Source organism: Cydia fagiglandana, chromosome 12 (assembly GCF_963556715.1).
Source record: "Cydia fagiglandana chromosome 12, ilCydFagi1.1, whole genome shotgun sequence".
Classification (NCBI taxonomy): Eukaryota; Metazoa; Arthropoda; class Insecta; order Lepidoptera; family Tortricidae; genus Cydia; species Cydia fagiglandana.
Genome location: NC_085943.1, coordinates 2,604,852 through 2,620,513, shown reverse-complemented (window position 1 = coordinate 2,620,513; position 15,662 = coordinate 2,604,852). Strand labels below are relative to the sequence as shown.

At 41.6% G+C, this 15,662-nt stretch overlaps 1 protein-coding gene across 1 annotated transcript in view; it reads right to left on the bottom strand.

The window, feature by feature from the left end:
• LOC134669437 (phosphatidylinositol 5-phosphate 4-kinase type-2 alpha) overlaps positions 1–15,662 on the bottom strand; it is a 39,546-nt gene that overhangs the window by 9,984 nt on the left and 13,900 nt on the right. Inside the window, exons 4-8 of the mRNA XM_063527014.1 lie at positions 8,990–9,128; positions 6,718–6,848; positions 5,445–5,613; positions 2,097–2,254; positions 880–1,001 (exon numbers count right to left, since the gene is read on the bottom strand). Coding sequence (XP_063383084.1) covers positions 880–1,001; positions 2,097–2,254; positions 5,445–5,613; positions 6,718–6,848; positions 8,990–9,128 — 719 coding nt within the window. The remainder of the gene's footprint in view (positions 1–879; positions 1,002–2,096; positions 2,255–5,444; positions 5,614–6,717; positions 6,849–8,989; positions 9,129–15,662) is intronic.

The window sequence follows — 15,662 nt, the reverse complement described above, 5'->3', positions numbered from 1 at the left end:
AGGCGCTGCGTATTTTTGAGAGTTCGACCTTTTCTTGGATGGTGAAATAAAAATCCGAAATTTAACGTGCTTACTCTTATAATTCTAAAAGCTTAATCTACGTGTCCATTATTCGAGGATATTGGGGTAGAGGGGGACAATATATCGTGACGTAGGGTGACGAAGGCGTATATAGAGCTCCGTATTGGCCGCGATATGTGTGACGCGACATACGCAACTGAGTTGCTCCGACCAGAGATGTCGCTGTGGGTCTCGTACGGAACACGGAGTATCACCGAATCACCAAGTATCAACGATAAGCCAAGGTTTGCCTATAATGAATATTAATGGTGAGTTTTGCTATCAATTAATGCTCATGGGGTCAGCTCGACAATTAATCCCAAGATTTGACGAAAGCACTAGGTTTTACGGAAGCGACTGCCTTCTGACCTTTTCCCAGAGGGGAAACTAGCCCTTATTGGGATTTGCCCGGTTTCCTGACGATGTTTTCCTTCACCGAAATGCGACTGATAAATATCAACTGATATTTCTTACATAAGTTCCGAAAAACCCATTGGTACGAGCCGAGCGGGTTTGAACCCGCGACCTCCGGAATGAATGAAGGCGGTTAATAATACTAGTGAACATCATCATCATCATCATCAGTCGTTCCCTCAATGCTGAGGATCGTGACATCATGTCCTAAAGTTGCTGACCAGTCTCTTCCATAGGCTTCTGTCACCCGCCATATGTACGGCTTCCTGCAGATGTAGATGCAACGGTGTAGTAATTTGTGCGCTCTATCTAGCGGGTGGTCTGCCGCGAGTCCTCTGGCTCTCAGCTTTGCCCGTCATAATATCAAGAGAACTAGCGAACATGCGAATAATATAGGTATCTCACCCTCCTGGCTGGGGATGGCGTAGATGTCGATCTCGGGGATGATGCCCGCGTACAGTGCGCGCCGCCCGACTCCGCCCGGGCCGGCGCCGCGCGGGCTGTCCGGCGGCGTCGTGAAGCCCCATCTGTACATTACACACATATGTAAACTCGCAGCTTCCCGTCCGCGATATCAGGCTGATTAGCTTAACCTGAGTTATCGCACACAACCCCATTTTAATTACTAAAAAAAAAATTAAACAAAAATCGACTTTCTTTTAGTACTAATACTACTAATATAGTTCACTATGGCTATGAAATTGTGGTGGTAATAAGTGAGTTTTGCTTGTCACCTGACGATATGTCAAGTATAACTTTCAAGTACGAAATTGCATGCGACCAATTAGGTTACCTCAGACAAAGATACATTTAGCTGGAGTAATATGCGTAAAATCTAAAACAATTCCGTGCTTCGAATTTGACAGGTGCTTCACAGCTCCATAGATTTTGCGGTAACTCTGATCGTCAAAAGCTGACGTTTGACGATTCAGTGACCACAAACATATGGCGCAGTACAGCACCGGTTTCGGATGTCAAACGCCACGTTTTCTCTTTACCTCTCTATTACAATAAAATTTTCTTTGCCTCAGTGCCTGTTGTCGGTGTCGGAGTCCGTCTCGGACTCGGGCTCGGAGTCCTGCTCGGCCTGCTGCGCGGCCTCCGCCTCGGCCTCGCCACGACCGCACTCGTGCATGCCGAGGAGGAGACAGTACAGTAGTCAGGTACAGTACCTGTCCCCGTGCCTGTTGTCGGTGTCGGAGTCCGTCTCGGACTCGGGCTCGGAGTCCTGCTCGGCCTGCTGCGCGGCCTCCGCCTCGGCCTCGCCACGACCGCACTCGTGCATGCCGAGAAGGAGACAGTACAGTAGTCAGGTACAGTACCTGTCCCCGTGCCTGTTGTCGGTGTCGGAGTCCGTCTCGGACTCGGGCTCGGAGTCCTGCTCGGCCTGCTGCGCGGCCTCCGCCTCGGCCTCGCCACGACCGCACTCGTGCATGCCGAGGAGGAGACAGTACAGTAGTCAGGTACAGTACCTGTCCCCGTGCCTGTTGTCGGTGTCGGAGTCCGTCTCGGACTCGGGCTCGGAGTCCTGCTCGGCCTGCTGCGCGGCCTCCGCCTCGGCCTCGCCACGACCGCACTCGTGCATGCCGAGGAGGAGACAGTACAGTAGTCAGGTACAGTACCTGTCCCCGTGCCTGTTGTCGGTGTCGGAGTCCGTCTCGGACTCGGGCTCGGAGTCCTGCTCGGCCTGCTGCGCGGCCTCCGCCTCGGCCTCGCCGCGACCGCACTCGTGCATGCCGAGGAGGAGGGAGTAGTCCATCAGGTGGAGCTTTGTTAGAAACTGTGGACAAATATAATAGATAAGGTAAATAGATTCAGAACTTTCATGATATTTTTTTCATCACTATCAACAACGAAATTAGTAGAAACGGGTGATCGAGGTTCTTTTTGGGGATTTTATCATAATAAATAAATATTATAGGACATTCTTACACAGATTGACTAAGTCCCACAGTAAGCTCAAGAAGGCTTGTGTTGTGGGTACTCAAACAACGATATACATATATAATATACAGGGTGGAAAGGCACGACGATCCTTTCCGCAAAAGGGGGATTGTTTAGCCTAAGCTCTATATTTTCTCCATAGAAACTATGTTAATATGGGCAACCGTTTCTAAATTATGGCCTTTTAAACATCCGTGCAAAAAACTACTTTGTTCTAACCCTAACAGGTGACAGGGTCAATGAACTTACTTGTAAACAATCAGTACACGACAGGAAATTATGTTAATTTGTTGGTTAGACAATTCTTAGGTCTGCTTACAACACGGTAAAAATCGTTGCAGGATTTTCGCTTTCTTAGTGGTTCCACTTGTTCAATACTTGAATGAAGTAGTTATGTTATTCCTTAATATTAATAATACTAACCACAACATTGTTTACAACGACAGTTCAAATGGTGACATTGACAACCACTCAAAAGTACGCAATCGTCTTATAAATATCTCTGGTTCCCTTTACTGATAAAAAGATTTTAGTTTCTTAACACGGTTCACAAAATTATTTTCGAATAATTGGAAACTATCTAAAATAATAAAAAATTACAAATTGGTTGTTATTTGCACCAAATGAACTTGCATAAATGAAATACTAAGAATAAATAAAGAATAAATACTTCTTAAATACCTAACTAACAAACCTTCTTGCGTGGTAGGAAATAGACAAGACGTCTGATGTTTGAAATTAAATTGTCATTGAACTTTTTACTTATCTAATGTCATATTCTTCAAATAATTGTTAGATGCTCGTGGTTATTTAAATTTGTGGGGCTGTGTAAAAGACATGGTGTACCAAACGGAATGTGAAACTGCGGACGAAATGAGACATTAAAGGCTAATTGCTGCTTCTGACAATCTGCGGAGAAAAAATGACGAAGAGCACACCCTATCGCATGGGCAATGTGCGCGGGCTCGGGTGCGGGCTGCGGCGTACATTATAAGACACGGAGGTACATTTGAACACCGTATGTGAAGAGAAAATAGTGTTAAATATTGGCAAAAAGTAATTATCTAAGAAAGTAATAAAATTGTTTGTAATATTTTTGCATTCATTTGATTTATTTGTCATTTATGCGTCATTCATACATCAGTGCGATTCTGTCAACGATCGGAAAAAAGCGTAAAGTCCCGAGCTTTCCCGACGGAGATCCTTAATCTAGCCGTCATGTGCACATGCTATAGGGTTATCACCACAGTTAAAAAGTAGAAAATTTGGAATTTTTATTTTTTACTCAATTAACGATTCTTACCATTACCAATCTGCTCTGCATCACTTAAACGACCTAATACTTCCGGGAAGGATCGTCGTGCCTTTCCAACCTGTATAAATATATACTTAAATACATAGAAACCAACCATGACTCAGGAACAAATATCTGTGTCATCAGTGTCATGACACAAATAAATGCCCTTACTGGGATTCGAACCCAGGACCATCAGCTTTACAGGCAGCGTCACTACCCACTAGGCCAGACTGGTCGTCATAAAAGCAAAGTACGTGGAAGTGTGAATAATGCACGTTCTGGAACGACACGTGATTTAAGTTTTTTTCGCCACATCTTTTATGACATTATGAACGGTCTGCTTTTTGAAATCGATGTCTTTGAGAGTGGGCAGTTCCCCGCCTCTGTTAAAGAGGGGACAGTTAAGAATCCATCATATTGGGGTTGTGCACAAATCACGCGAGTTATTTTTGGCTACTTTTTGACCCCCCTCCCCCTTGGTGATATTTGGTGAGGTTTTTGGCTACCCCCCCCCCCCCCTCCCGGGACGCAACCTCACGTGTATTTTTTTGATTTTTTTTCATTCGACCTAATTTTAAGATAAATAGTGTTGTATGTAGAAAATATTGTTTATTTTTCTATTTTCGTTAAATACATTCGCTATTTTGAAGTGCAGAGTGAAGATTTATGTTTAACGAAACCGAGAAAAGGTATTTACTCATGTGGTTGGTTTTTTTTTCTTAGTTTTGTTTACTGTAGAAAAATACACGTGAGGTTTCCTTATACCCCCCTCCCCCAACGTGATCTATCGTGAGTTTTTCGTGAACCCCCTCCCCCCATCGCGTGATTTGTGCACGACCCCTATCTTACCTCGACATCTGCCGTGAGGGTTTCAAGAAGCTTATCCTTCGCTGCGTCCCCTATGTCGATACGAATGCCCTGTTTTATGAAATCGTTGTCTTTGAGAGTGGGCAGTTCCTTTTCCAACCATATCCCACCAGTCCCCGCCTCTGTTAAAGCGGGGACAATTGGGAATACAACATGTCTTACCTCGACATCTGCCGTGAGAGTTTCAAGAAGCTTATCCTTCGCTGCGTCTCCTATGTCGATACGAACGCCCTGTTTTATGAAATCGTTGTCTTTGAGAGTGGGCAGTTCCTTTTCCAACCATTTCCCACCAGTCCCCCCCTTTGTTAAAGCGGGGACACTTGGGAATACATGTCTTACCTCGACATCTGCCGTAAGCGTTTCAAGAAGCTTATCCTTCGCTGCGTCTCCTATATCGATACGAACGCCCTGTTTTATGAAATCGTTGTCTTTGAGAGTGGGCAGTTCCTTTTCCAACCATTTCCCACCAGTCCCCGCCTCTGTTAAAGCGAGGACACATGGGAATACATCCAATCTTACCTCGACATCTGCCGTGAGAGTTTCAAGAAGCTTATCCTTCGCTGCGTCTCCTATGTCGCTGTTTTATAAAATCGTTGTCGTTGAGAGTGGGCAGTTCCTTTTCCAACCATTTCCCACCAGTCCCCCCCTTTGTTAAAGCGGGGACACTTGGGAATACATGTCTTACCTCGACATCTGCCGTGAGCGTTTCAAGAAGCTTATCCTTCGCTGCGTCCCCTATGTCGATACGAACGCCCTGTTTTATGAAATCGTTGTCTTTGAGAGTGGGCAGTTCCTTTTCCAACCATTTCCCACCAGTCCCCCCCTTTGTTAAAGCGGGGACACTTGGGAATACATGTCTTACCTCGACATCTGCCGTAAGCGTTTCAAGAAGCTTATCCTTCGCTGCGTCCCCTATGTCGATACGAACGCCCTGTTTTATGAAATCGTTGTCTTTGAGAGTGGGCAGTTCCTTTTCCAATTCTTTCTCGGACGCCTCGCGGTCCACTGTTGAGCCTTTGAGATCGTATTTTCTGCGAAATAAAGTTAGAAGTTAATACAAGGTTGAATCATAAAGGAATTAAAATCTACGAGTAGTAGGTAGTACTATGTGTAGATTTTATTAACCGCCACCTATATCGGGCTGACAGATGCTACGAAATGTCACATGATCAACGATTGTCAGCTCATTCTGGTTGCGCCCGGTGCGCTCAACGCGTGTACAGTCGCCATCAGATATATCGGAGCGGTCAAGGCGCTCACAAATATCTGAACACGCCTCTATTGTCAAGGCGTTAGAGGCATTCGGCCCGTCGGCTTCGCTCATCAAGAATCGTTGTTGGTAGAACGCGTGGAAGCACCGCATTCACGCAGCTCGGCCTTCGGCCTTGTCTTTGGGAGTCGGGGTGGAGGCTCCGGGCCTTCGGCCCTCCGCCGGGGTCGGCCTTCGGCCTCCCGGCCTAAACCTCGCCTTTCGGGCTCGCTTTAACTTACTTGGAAATTTGACTTTGCCCATGTCCGCCGCCATTTTGGATTTAAAAAAAAAAATTGACATTGTAATTTTGGGCCCCCAGGCTCGCCGCATACCAAATCTCAGCGCGCTCGGACCAACTTGAAAAAATTTAAAAAGTCGGCCATTTTGTTTTTTTTTAATTTAGCTTGTTTTGTCTCGGGCCCCTCTATGATATTTGGTCGAGCGATGCGTGATAGGTGGGGCCTATCACGCATCGTTTCGAAGTTGCCATCAATACAAATACTACACGCGATTACATAAAGAATATTATTAAATCTAAAATCGACGCCATGGTTCCTAAGAACAGATTTCGCTATCTCTTATAGTTTCTGACTTCTCCATACTGACCCATTTGGATTGATCACCCTGTATAGTTTTTCAAAGGACTGTCTCATTTCAATCATAGACAGAATCATACTATCTTTGTCTTACACTATAGACCGACCGCTTAAATGCGTCCTCGCTTGCCGCGTACGGCGCCCGCACCTTCCCCGGCCCCGCACGTCGTCCCTCTCCGTCGCCCCCGTACCGCGCAGGCGAGGACTTATTTAAGCGGTCGGTCGTACTAGCACCCAAAAGAAAAGGATGAGTGTAGGTTTCCTGGTTCTTACTAACTGACAAGTACCTGTGTATGTTGAGGTGGTTGGAGAAGACGTTCCTCGTGGCGACGAGGTAGTGTTCGATGCCGTCAACAGTGAGCCGGTACATGCCCAGGTATTGTGGCAGGAGCGTTTTGCCATGCCGCTCCACTATGTACTGGAAACAAACGGCATTTTTATATTAGGATCGAATTAAAAGGCTAGCAGATAAACCAACGTATCACTTAACATCTGCGGTTATTTACTTATCTAGTTGGTAAGTACTTAGTAGATTATTTGATGTCTTTAGCGGTCAAGGGGTGATATCCCTCAGCTTGTTTTTACTTGCAGTAGTTACCTATAGTCTGTATCTTTAGGTATTTAAAAGAGTAAACAAAATCTACCCTCAAATGGATCCTTAAACCAGTTTAGGGTAGATGCAAACGTTACATGATCAAATAATGTAGGTTAAAGTCAGGTCGTTCAGTGAAAGATCCAGGCGGTTTTGTATTTGGTTAGTTATGTTTCCCGATAATAATAAACGATTTAAATTTTGGACATTGCTTTAGTCTCAGGCAATATTTACCAGTGATAAACCGTCCTAAATTTTCACAAAGGATCTTACATTATAACACAATATTATTTTTCTTCAAAAAAATCAGTGATTCGAAGCGATTTCCTGTCACAAACACAACATTCTCGACCCATAATGGCAAAAATCACTTTGTGTAAGGTGATGTTTATTGTTTAGGCATCTTTATTTAACATCGCATCAAGTGAACTTTGTTTATCCTGGATTAAAAATAGAGTCATGAGAATGTCAAGATTAGATATTAGTTATCCGAAATGCATCAATTTATCGCGAATTTACATATAAAATGATAACCATATCACCTGTCTATTGTTAGAGCCCCATTCGTGGAAAAATTGATAGCTGGATACCACTCTCAGATTAACATTATCTTACCTTTCGAAGGGATAATAACATATGGATGAATAGTTGAAAATACAATTAAAAAATCGCAAAAATAAACGCAGGGGAATTGAGGGCCTTAGGGCTCCCCCACATCTAGCGTCTTTCGAGCGTCGGCGTCTGGTCAGCACTATGGAAAATGACGTCGCTGCGCAGTTGCGTCGACGTTGCGTCGAGCAGCGGCCATATAGTTGTAGACGCCGACGCTCGAAATACGCTAGATATGGGGGGACCCTTACTTAGCAGTGCCAAACTGACATATTCGCTAACGTCCGCACTAATATGCCAGTACGAGCGAGATGCATAGAAAGTAAGTTACGCTCACGCTAGTCACTAGCGGCTAGTGAATATGTCAGTTTCAAACTGGTGGTATCCGTATTGGACTAGTAGTAGTAGTAATCACTTTATTGTACACAACACGGGTTTACAAAATAAATTACAGCAATGGAAGTACAAAGGCGAACTTATATAAAGCGGGTTTTCCACCGCGAGCGGAGCGGACTCATTAAGGACTTAGTTTAACTCGCAAGACTAAACTACGTACTTGTGTTTCCACCAACAAATAGTCGAGCGGAAATGACAAAATGAGCAAAAAGAGTTGAAATGAGCTCGCTCAGCTCGTGAGAGCGGAGCGGTGTCATTACGGAGTCCGGTCAACTCGCAATGGTAAATTACATAGGCGCGTTTCCACAGGCAAAGAGGTGAGCGGAGCGAGTCAACTAGTTGAAATGAGCCCGCTGCGTCAAGGTCCGGCCGACTAGTTTGAAAAGGACTCGTTGCTGTCTCCGCCCCTCCCTCCCCCGCCGCCGCCGGCACCGAGCGCGCTTTCATATTGCTGTGATAGCTGAATGACTGATGAGTCGTGTTTTTTGGCAAATCGTTGAATAGCCTATATTCCCCCTTCAGTGTTCTTTCTCGAATGTGCTGGCATAACCAAAATCTTCGTTTGGCGCTTGTTTCTCTGTTTTATATACAACAATATGTATTTTTTCTTCTTGTATAAAAACTCGTAATCGCTATCACTTGATTCCGTATCGCTCGACATCATGTTCAAACACGACTGTGTGGTCGACCAGTTCAAAACTTCAACTGAACTCGCTCTCTGTGGAAATTGACTATTCATTTTCTATTTCTCATTTTCCGTTCAGCCCGCTCCACTCATTCCTCTTTTTCATTTCTCTTTTGCGGTGGGAATCAAACAACTAAACTCTTTGTTGGTGGAAACGCAAACCTATTTTTTAACAACGAAGTCCGCTCCGCTTAGCCATCTCTCGCTCATTACTCGTTCGCGGTGGAAAACCCGCTTAAGGACTTTCCGGAAAATGTTGTCCGGGATGTTTTCTTACCGGATGGTAATGTTTAAGAAAGGAGTGCATCCTCTCCACCTCCTCTGAAGTCAGGGTTTTGAGGATAAACAGCCGATCGTAACTCTGATAGAACTTGGCTCCGGATTTTCCGGACGAGTCATCCGGAATGGGCTGTGACCTGCGAACAAAACGTAATGTCAAATTATGTTTTAAATAATACATGGTCAAGCAAATCTTGTCAGTAGCTAAAGGTGGCAAATTTGAAAAATCGCGGGTTATAACACTGTTTTCCAATAATTCCAAAATCGAGTATCATCTGTGTTTTATCTGTGTATAGTGAATGACAGCCATCTTGTTTGTTTACATTCTGAATTGTTACTATTTCAAGAGAAATTTCTGCTGTTGCCATCAAATACCAATATGTATACTATATTAAATAAGATTGTGCATGAACTTAAGCAAAGTCGAGGTGCCTACAGTGTACAATCGTGCTCGTTGATCGTAAATATTTGGAAAATTTGAGGTTATGATAATTACATGTTTTGGTTCGATTTACATTGCTGCTTGTCTTAGCGCAATACTGCTCTTTGAGTGATGCCCTACTTCACTTTGCTGTACATTGCTACTGACACACTTTGCTTGACAGACTATATAATATATTCACATCACTGGATAAAGGTTGTCGTGTCTCAGCAGTCCTCAATTACCATCTCAACCCAAACACGGGCAAACCACTAAGATGAAAAATGTAAAGTCGGCACACATATAGGTATCGGAGCGGACAAGGTGCTCATACATATTTGACAAAATAGGCGTGTTCACTATTATATTTACGAGCACCTTGGCTCTCCATTAGACTAACGTAAGTACATATTTGATTGTAGGTAACGTAACACCCCATTTATCGACATGTTAAGACCCAATATTCGACACCTTGCAGTCAACTTTATTGCTGACCATGATAGAAAATGTCAATTATTGGCGCTGTGTCGGGCACTGGAGCCTTTACGTTATAGGTATGTGCAAATGCGTATGATTGGATGGTTTCGATGTTGTTATAGATGTTGACGATGCAATGTAGCCACGCCATGGTTTTTGTGTTCTAGTTCTAGATGGTTGTTTTAAGTTAAAACCCAAACACACATTTTATGCAAACGTTTTGTTAAAAAGAAAATGTCATCTAAAAGAAGAGACTGGTTTACAATCACCAGAGATTCATCAGACTGAGATATAATATACCTAAATTCACCTTTTTATGGTAGGTATGTGATGTCCCGGACCCGGGTATGTCCTTAAACCACGTCCAAGACCACCGGTGGACGGGCAGCAGCGTCCCTCAAATTCGGTGTAAGTACTCGACTGCGATCGCCAACCCGCCTGCCAAGCGTGGCGATTATGGCATTCACCCCCCAAAAAAGGGGGAGGCCTATGTTCAGCAGTGGACGTCTTATGGCTGAGATGATGATGATGATGTGATGTCATCAAAATCTCAAGCCAATATTTAAATATGCGTGTAATAGGGCGGTTAAAACCCGCGTAGTTTATTATTCATAAGCCATATGAAATACATAATACGTGACATACGTATTTAAACTACTAAGTTGAAAACTTAACCCATCTCTTGACTTAGAAAAGGATATTTCGAGTGACGTTTTCTACCAACTATTGTCATCTTGGCTAGGCACTCTGTCATCGTACGTAAAAGCACAGAATAAATAATAGTACTACCGTACAGAAAGGAAGCTTCCTACAAAACCGAAGTTTGACAGCGGTTCAGGGTCGAATCATACTATCCCTTTCTAATATATGGCACTATCCCTTTCGGCTATTTAGGGTTGTCAAAATTTAAGTGATTATCTTATCTGTGGTCGTGCACGCAAAAGGAAGTCAAGTGGTGCCAACCCTAAAAATTGCTCGGAGCAATGCTGAGCCGAGCGGAGCCGAGTTAGGCCGAAGTCAGGAGTTTCGCACCCCTGGTAAAAGTTCAACTGTTAATTACAATAGAATATTGTTACACGGCTGATACAATGTTGCTAACGAGCAATTTAAGATTTGCTGCATCCGTGTTGCGTGATGTGAATCAATCAACCGGACTCGACCAGTCGTGGATAATTGAGAATAATCGTATTTTATAGGCTACATGAAAATATAAGGTTGGTAGAGTCAGACAACAGAAATAACATCAAATCATGACGCAAAATACTCGTTCTCTGTGCCGGTTCTATACGTTAGGTTTGTGCACAAATCACGCGAAGTGTTTTCGGCTACTTTTTGACCCCTCCCTCCCCCTTGGTGATATTTCGTGAGGTTTTTGGCAACCCCCCCCCCCCCCCTCCCTCCGTAATACATAACCTCACGTGTATTTTTTGAAATTTTTCTATCGGAACCGGTCAAGGCCACGCACCCTAAAATTTTGTAAAATAGACCGCTATTTTGAAGTGCGGAGCGAAAATTCCGCCACTCCGCCATTTGTGCATTATTATTATGTGTTGTGCAATAAAGTTTAAATAAATAAATAAAATTTATATTTAACGAAACCGAGAAAAAGTATCTTCTCACGCGGAATGTATTTTTTCTTAGTTTCGTTCACTGTAGAAAAATACACGTGAGGTCTCCTTATACGCCCCTTCCCCCAACGTGATCTGTCGTGATTTTATCGTGACCGGAACGTGGAAACTCAAAATCCCATACGAAATGAGACTCATAGACTAGGAATCCTCTAAACCGAGTTTAGAGCAATTATTTCCCAAAGATGCGGGGGTGCCAAAAATGCGGGGGTTCGCGGGACGAGATGAGCGAAATCCCGTGCCGTGCTTGGTCCGTTCAAAGACACGGACGTCACACAAAGACACTTTCGACTAGAACTAGAACATGGAGTATACCGTATGTGTGGCAGAGGGGGTAGCGCGACTATGCTTAAGTCTGGAGGACGTTTTGTCTGTGATGAGACTTAACGTCACGTCACGCTATCGAATGAAATTTACACAAGGGCTACAGGCTACATATGTCTGTCTGAAGTCTGTTGCTACGCCGTTATCTCGTGACTCAGAGCAAATATTGAAATGCACCTATGTTTCCAGCAAATATATCCCCGTAAGTCCCCGCGTATTTGTACGGTCGACGTCATAGATATGTTTACACTTTTGCACCTTACTCCTTTGTAATAAGGCGAAAAATGTTAACATATCTTTGACGTCCTCGTTACAAGTACTAATTCAAAAACATAAAAAGTGCAGAAATTGCCCTAGGTCTTGCGAGGATAAACCTTCGTGTTGCTTTATGATACATAAGTGAATTGATCGCTTATTTTTTTCCTTGAACCTAGATTACTTATACAACACTAAAAACTTTATATTGCAACTACATGTAGGTATTACTAAACTAGAAAGAAATAAAACTATTGAAACGGATTATATCGCGTATATTGAATTCATCCCGACCACGAACCCTGTAAAGCAGCGGTCGGCAATATGCGGCCCGCGAACCTCTCACTTGCGGCCCGCGAGCCCCCTGGCTATTTTGTATGTAATATTGTCAAAAGACAATGTCTGATAAAGTCACACATATTAACAAAGTGCGGCCCGCGTCAACTTCCTTAACTACTATGTGGTCCTTGGCTGCTAAAAGGTTGCCGACCGCTACTGTAAAGCCTGTAAAGGGTTCGAAACATCGGGATGAATTCAATATACGCGGTATAATCCGTTTCAATAGTTTTATTTCACGAGTAACTACCGCGGTAACCGAAGACAATATTATAAACTAGAAAGGTTTCAGTAATGACATTTTGTTTACAAAAAATGTGCCAATTTGTGCACAATAAAGCTGCCATGGTCGTTTGTGTATCAAGAAACAATAACTACTTACCCTTATTTCTGTAATGTATTTTCTAGCGAGCCTATTACCAAAGCATTTTGCACCTTATTATTTAAAGCGCAAGTTCTATTTTACTGTACCGAAGTGCCTTATAACTTCCATATAGTGCCAAATGTGTCTGACGATATGCAGTGCAATTGCGGTGTATATTGGGTGCTTAAATGGTCTCAATTTGTTATGGCTGGGTGCCAGGAAACGTTATACAATATCATAGAGAAATATAGTAAGTTTACACGGTGTAACATGAGGAAACCGAATAATTTTAACCACGCATTTCTGAGGTCAAAAGAAGGAAAAAATGTAATATAACTAATATAAGTTTAGGTCAATTTGACAAAAAAAATTTTTTTTTATTTTTTCGATTGTTTTAATGTATTTGTACATAAAAAATAAATTTTATTGGTAAACTTGTCACTTAAAAATGATTTTTACTTTTTTTTTCGCATAACCTACTTTTTGCAAAGTGTTACTTGTCACTTTTTGACATCTATCAATAAGGATATTGAGACTACGTTCCATAGCAGCAACATCACCAATCAAAAAGGCCTTTTGCACTATGTAGAGTCTGTGCGGAAAGAGAAGAGTCGTGGCAGAAACGGGAACTAACATTTTAAATTTTATATGGCAATCAAACCAAAGAGCATATAATCACTACGTTTTAAGAGTCGGCACTCTCAAACAATGCTCGAACCGAATTATGAACGTACATATCCCAACACACTAAATACAGGCTTAAAGATCTCGCATCCAGGCCATAATTGTTAAAAAAAAAACCACACACAATACTACCAACACAAAAAAAAAACAACGCTAGGGCTCGACACTTCCAGTACCTACTGTTTATCGATATCGATAAATGTGGGATACGTGCTGCTGTATTTACCTACTGTACTACTGTAACAGTACATTTTGAGAATCACGTGGATTAATAAAATAAAAGAACATTATATATATATAAACAATTTTATTTTACATGATAAAAATAACATAGTTTATTATTCAAGTAGGCATATTACAATATGCTGAATTCGCGCGCATTCTTTTTTAATCTGGTCCCTTTTTATTGAAGGCACTGGATGGAGAATGATTTCCACAAATGAACTTGTTTCCATTCAGCTTTTGACTAGGTAAATAAATACGCCAAATCCTCATTTCCTTTTCCTCAGCTTTGCCTATAATCGACATCTGAAATAAAGAGATTATCGATAATTGGTCGTACACTATTCGTATCATAGGTTACTTAGTTGTTTACTTAAAAATACTTTATTCACAAAATATTTTCGTTTTAATCATGGATTGTACACGACTAAAACTAATTAAATTAGTAACTGTTAACGACTCAAAGTAAAAAAATTAAAATATTGAATACAAACATCAGTTTACCGACCTGTTCGGATCAAGTGGAAATCTGATCGCCAAAAATGCGTCAGTAGTTAGTCTTCTTACACACCCACTACAAACTTCACATTTCCTTAAAGATTTGGCCCCCATTTAAATAACAGCTAAAGTTATTTTACCCTTAAAAAAAAAAAATAACCACGTATTTCCACGTTCACGACAATTCAAATGACGTTTGACGTTTTACTACCAATCATACCAACCTAAAGAAAAGTAAGTATAATACGTCTATGTTAAAAGCAAGTATGGTATGTGCCACCAAAATGCAACAGCAGTCATTTTAATTCGATAAGATTATTTATATGCCTCAATGTTGGTAACAAGTACGTTCTTAATTTATCAAAGTATGGGGTGTCGATGGGCTGAATCAAACCTTTGACACCTGTCTTGTAAAAAGTAAACAAACTTCTGTCAATGTATATTTTTATTAACAAAAACCGCAAGTTTTATGTATAAAATATTTTCAAAACACGATAAAACCGTACATAAAACCACAAGGAAAATTATATTTAACATTGTTCGGTTTTGTCAGCGGGAAGAAAACGGCTAAAAGCCGACTATCGACTTACAAAAAATCGCGGTACGTGTTTCCGCTATTCGCAGGTATTAATGTTGTATTTAATATTAAATAATTACCTATTTAATAAGCCCCCTAAGTAACTTGTCTCCGGTACATAATCGGTAAGTATATTCATTCAAAATATATTAATTTTCAAAAATATGCAGGTCATTCATGATCTTTAAAATAACTGACAAATAGGCTTGATACTTGCCATTTTATGCATATTTATATGTAATTTCTTTTTCAGGATTGTGTAAAAGTACCTACGGTATCTCGAATAAAAGACCGCTAAGTAGGTGATATGCAAGAATTCGTAATCTACGTGCCGGATTCAAGCACATCCAGTTCAGATGAAGATAGTTCTATGAGTGTCCCTGGTTGTTTTGAAGCTAGCCCAAACATAAGTGACATTGAATATTTTAATTCAGACTTCGATTACAAAGAATAAAACTTTTTCTAATAAAATATTTCTTTATTTGTAAGTTCGTTTACTAGGTTCTGAATAAAACTTTTTCTAATAAAATATTTCTTTATTTGTAGGTTCTTTTAGTTACGAAATTATATTTCATATTTAGCAGTGACTTTTCGGCGAAGTAAAATATCGTGAGATGAGAGAACCGGACATATCCCAATAAGGCCTACCTACTTATGCACTATTTTTATTCATATTCATATTTATTATTAATAATGTACACATACACATTACAAGTCAAGTTTACAATGGGTGAAATATATCCCAGATAAAATTACAGTTCTATTGCCCAATTTCTACCCGATCTACCCGGTTTTAATAACTGTTGGACTGCACAGATTAGGCAGTACATAAATGAGACTCGTATCTTGTTTGGTACTAAAATTACAGTTGTATTGGGCAGATTC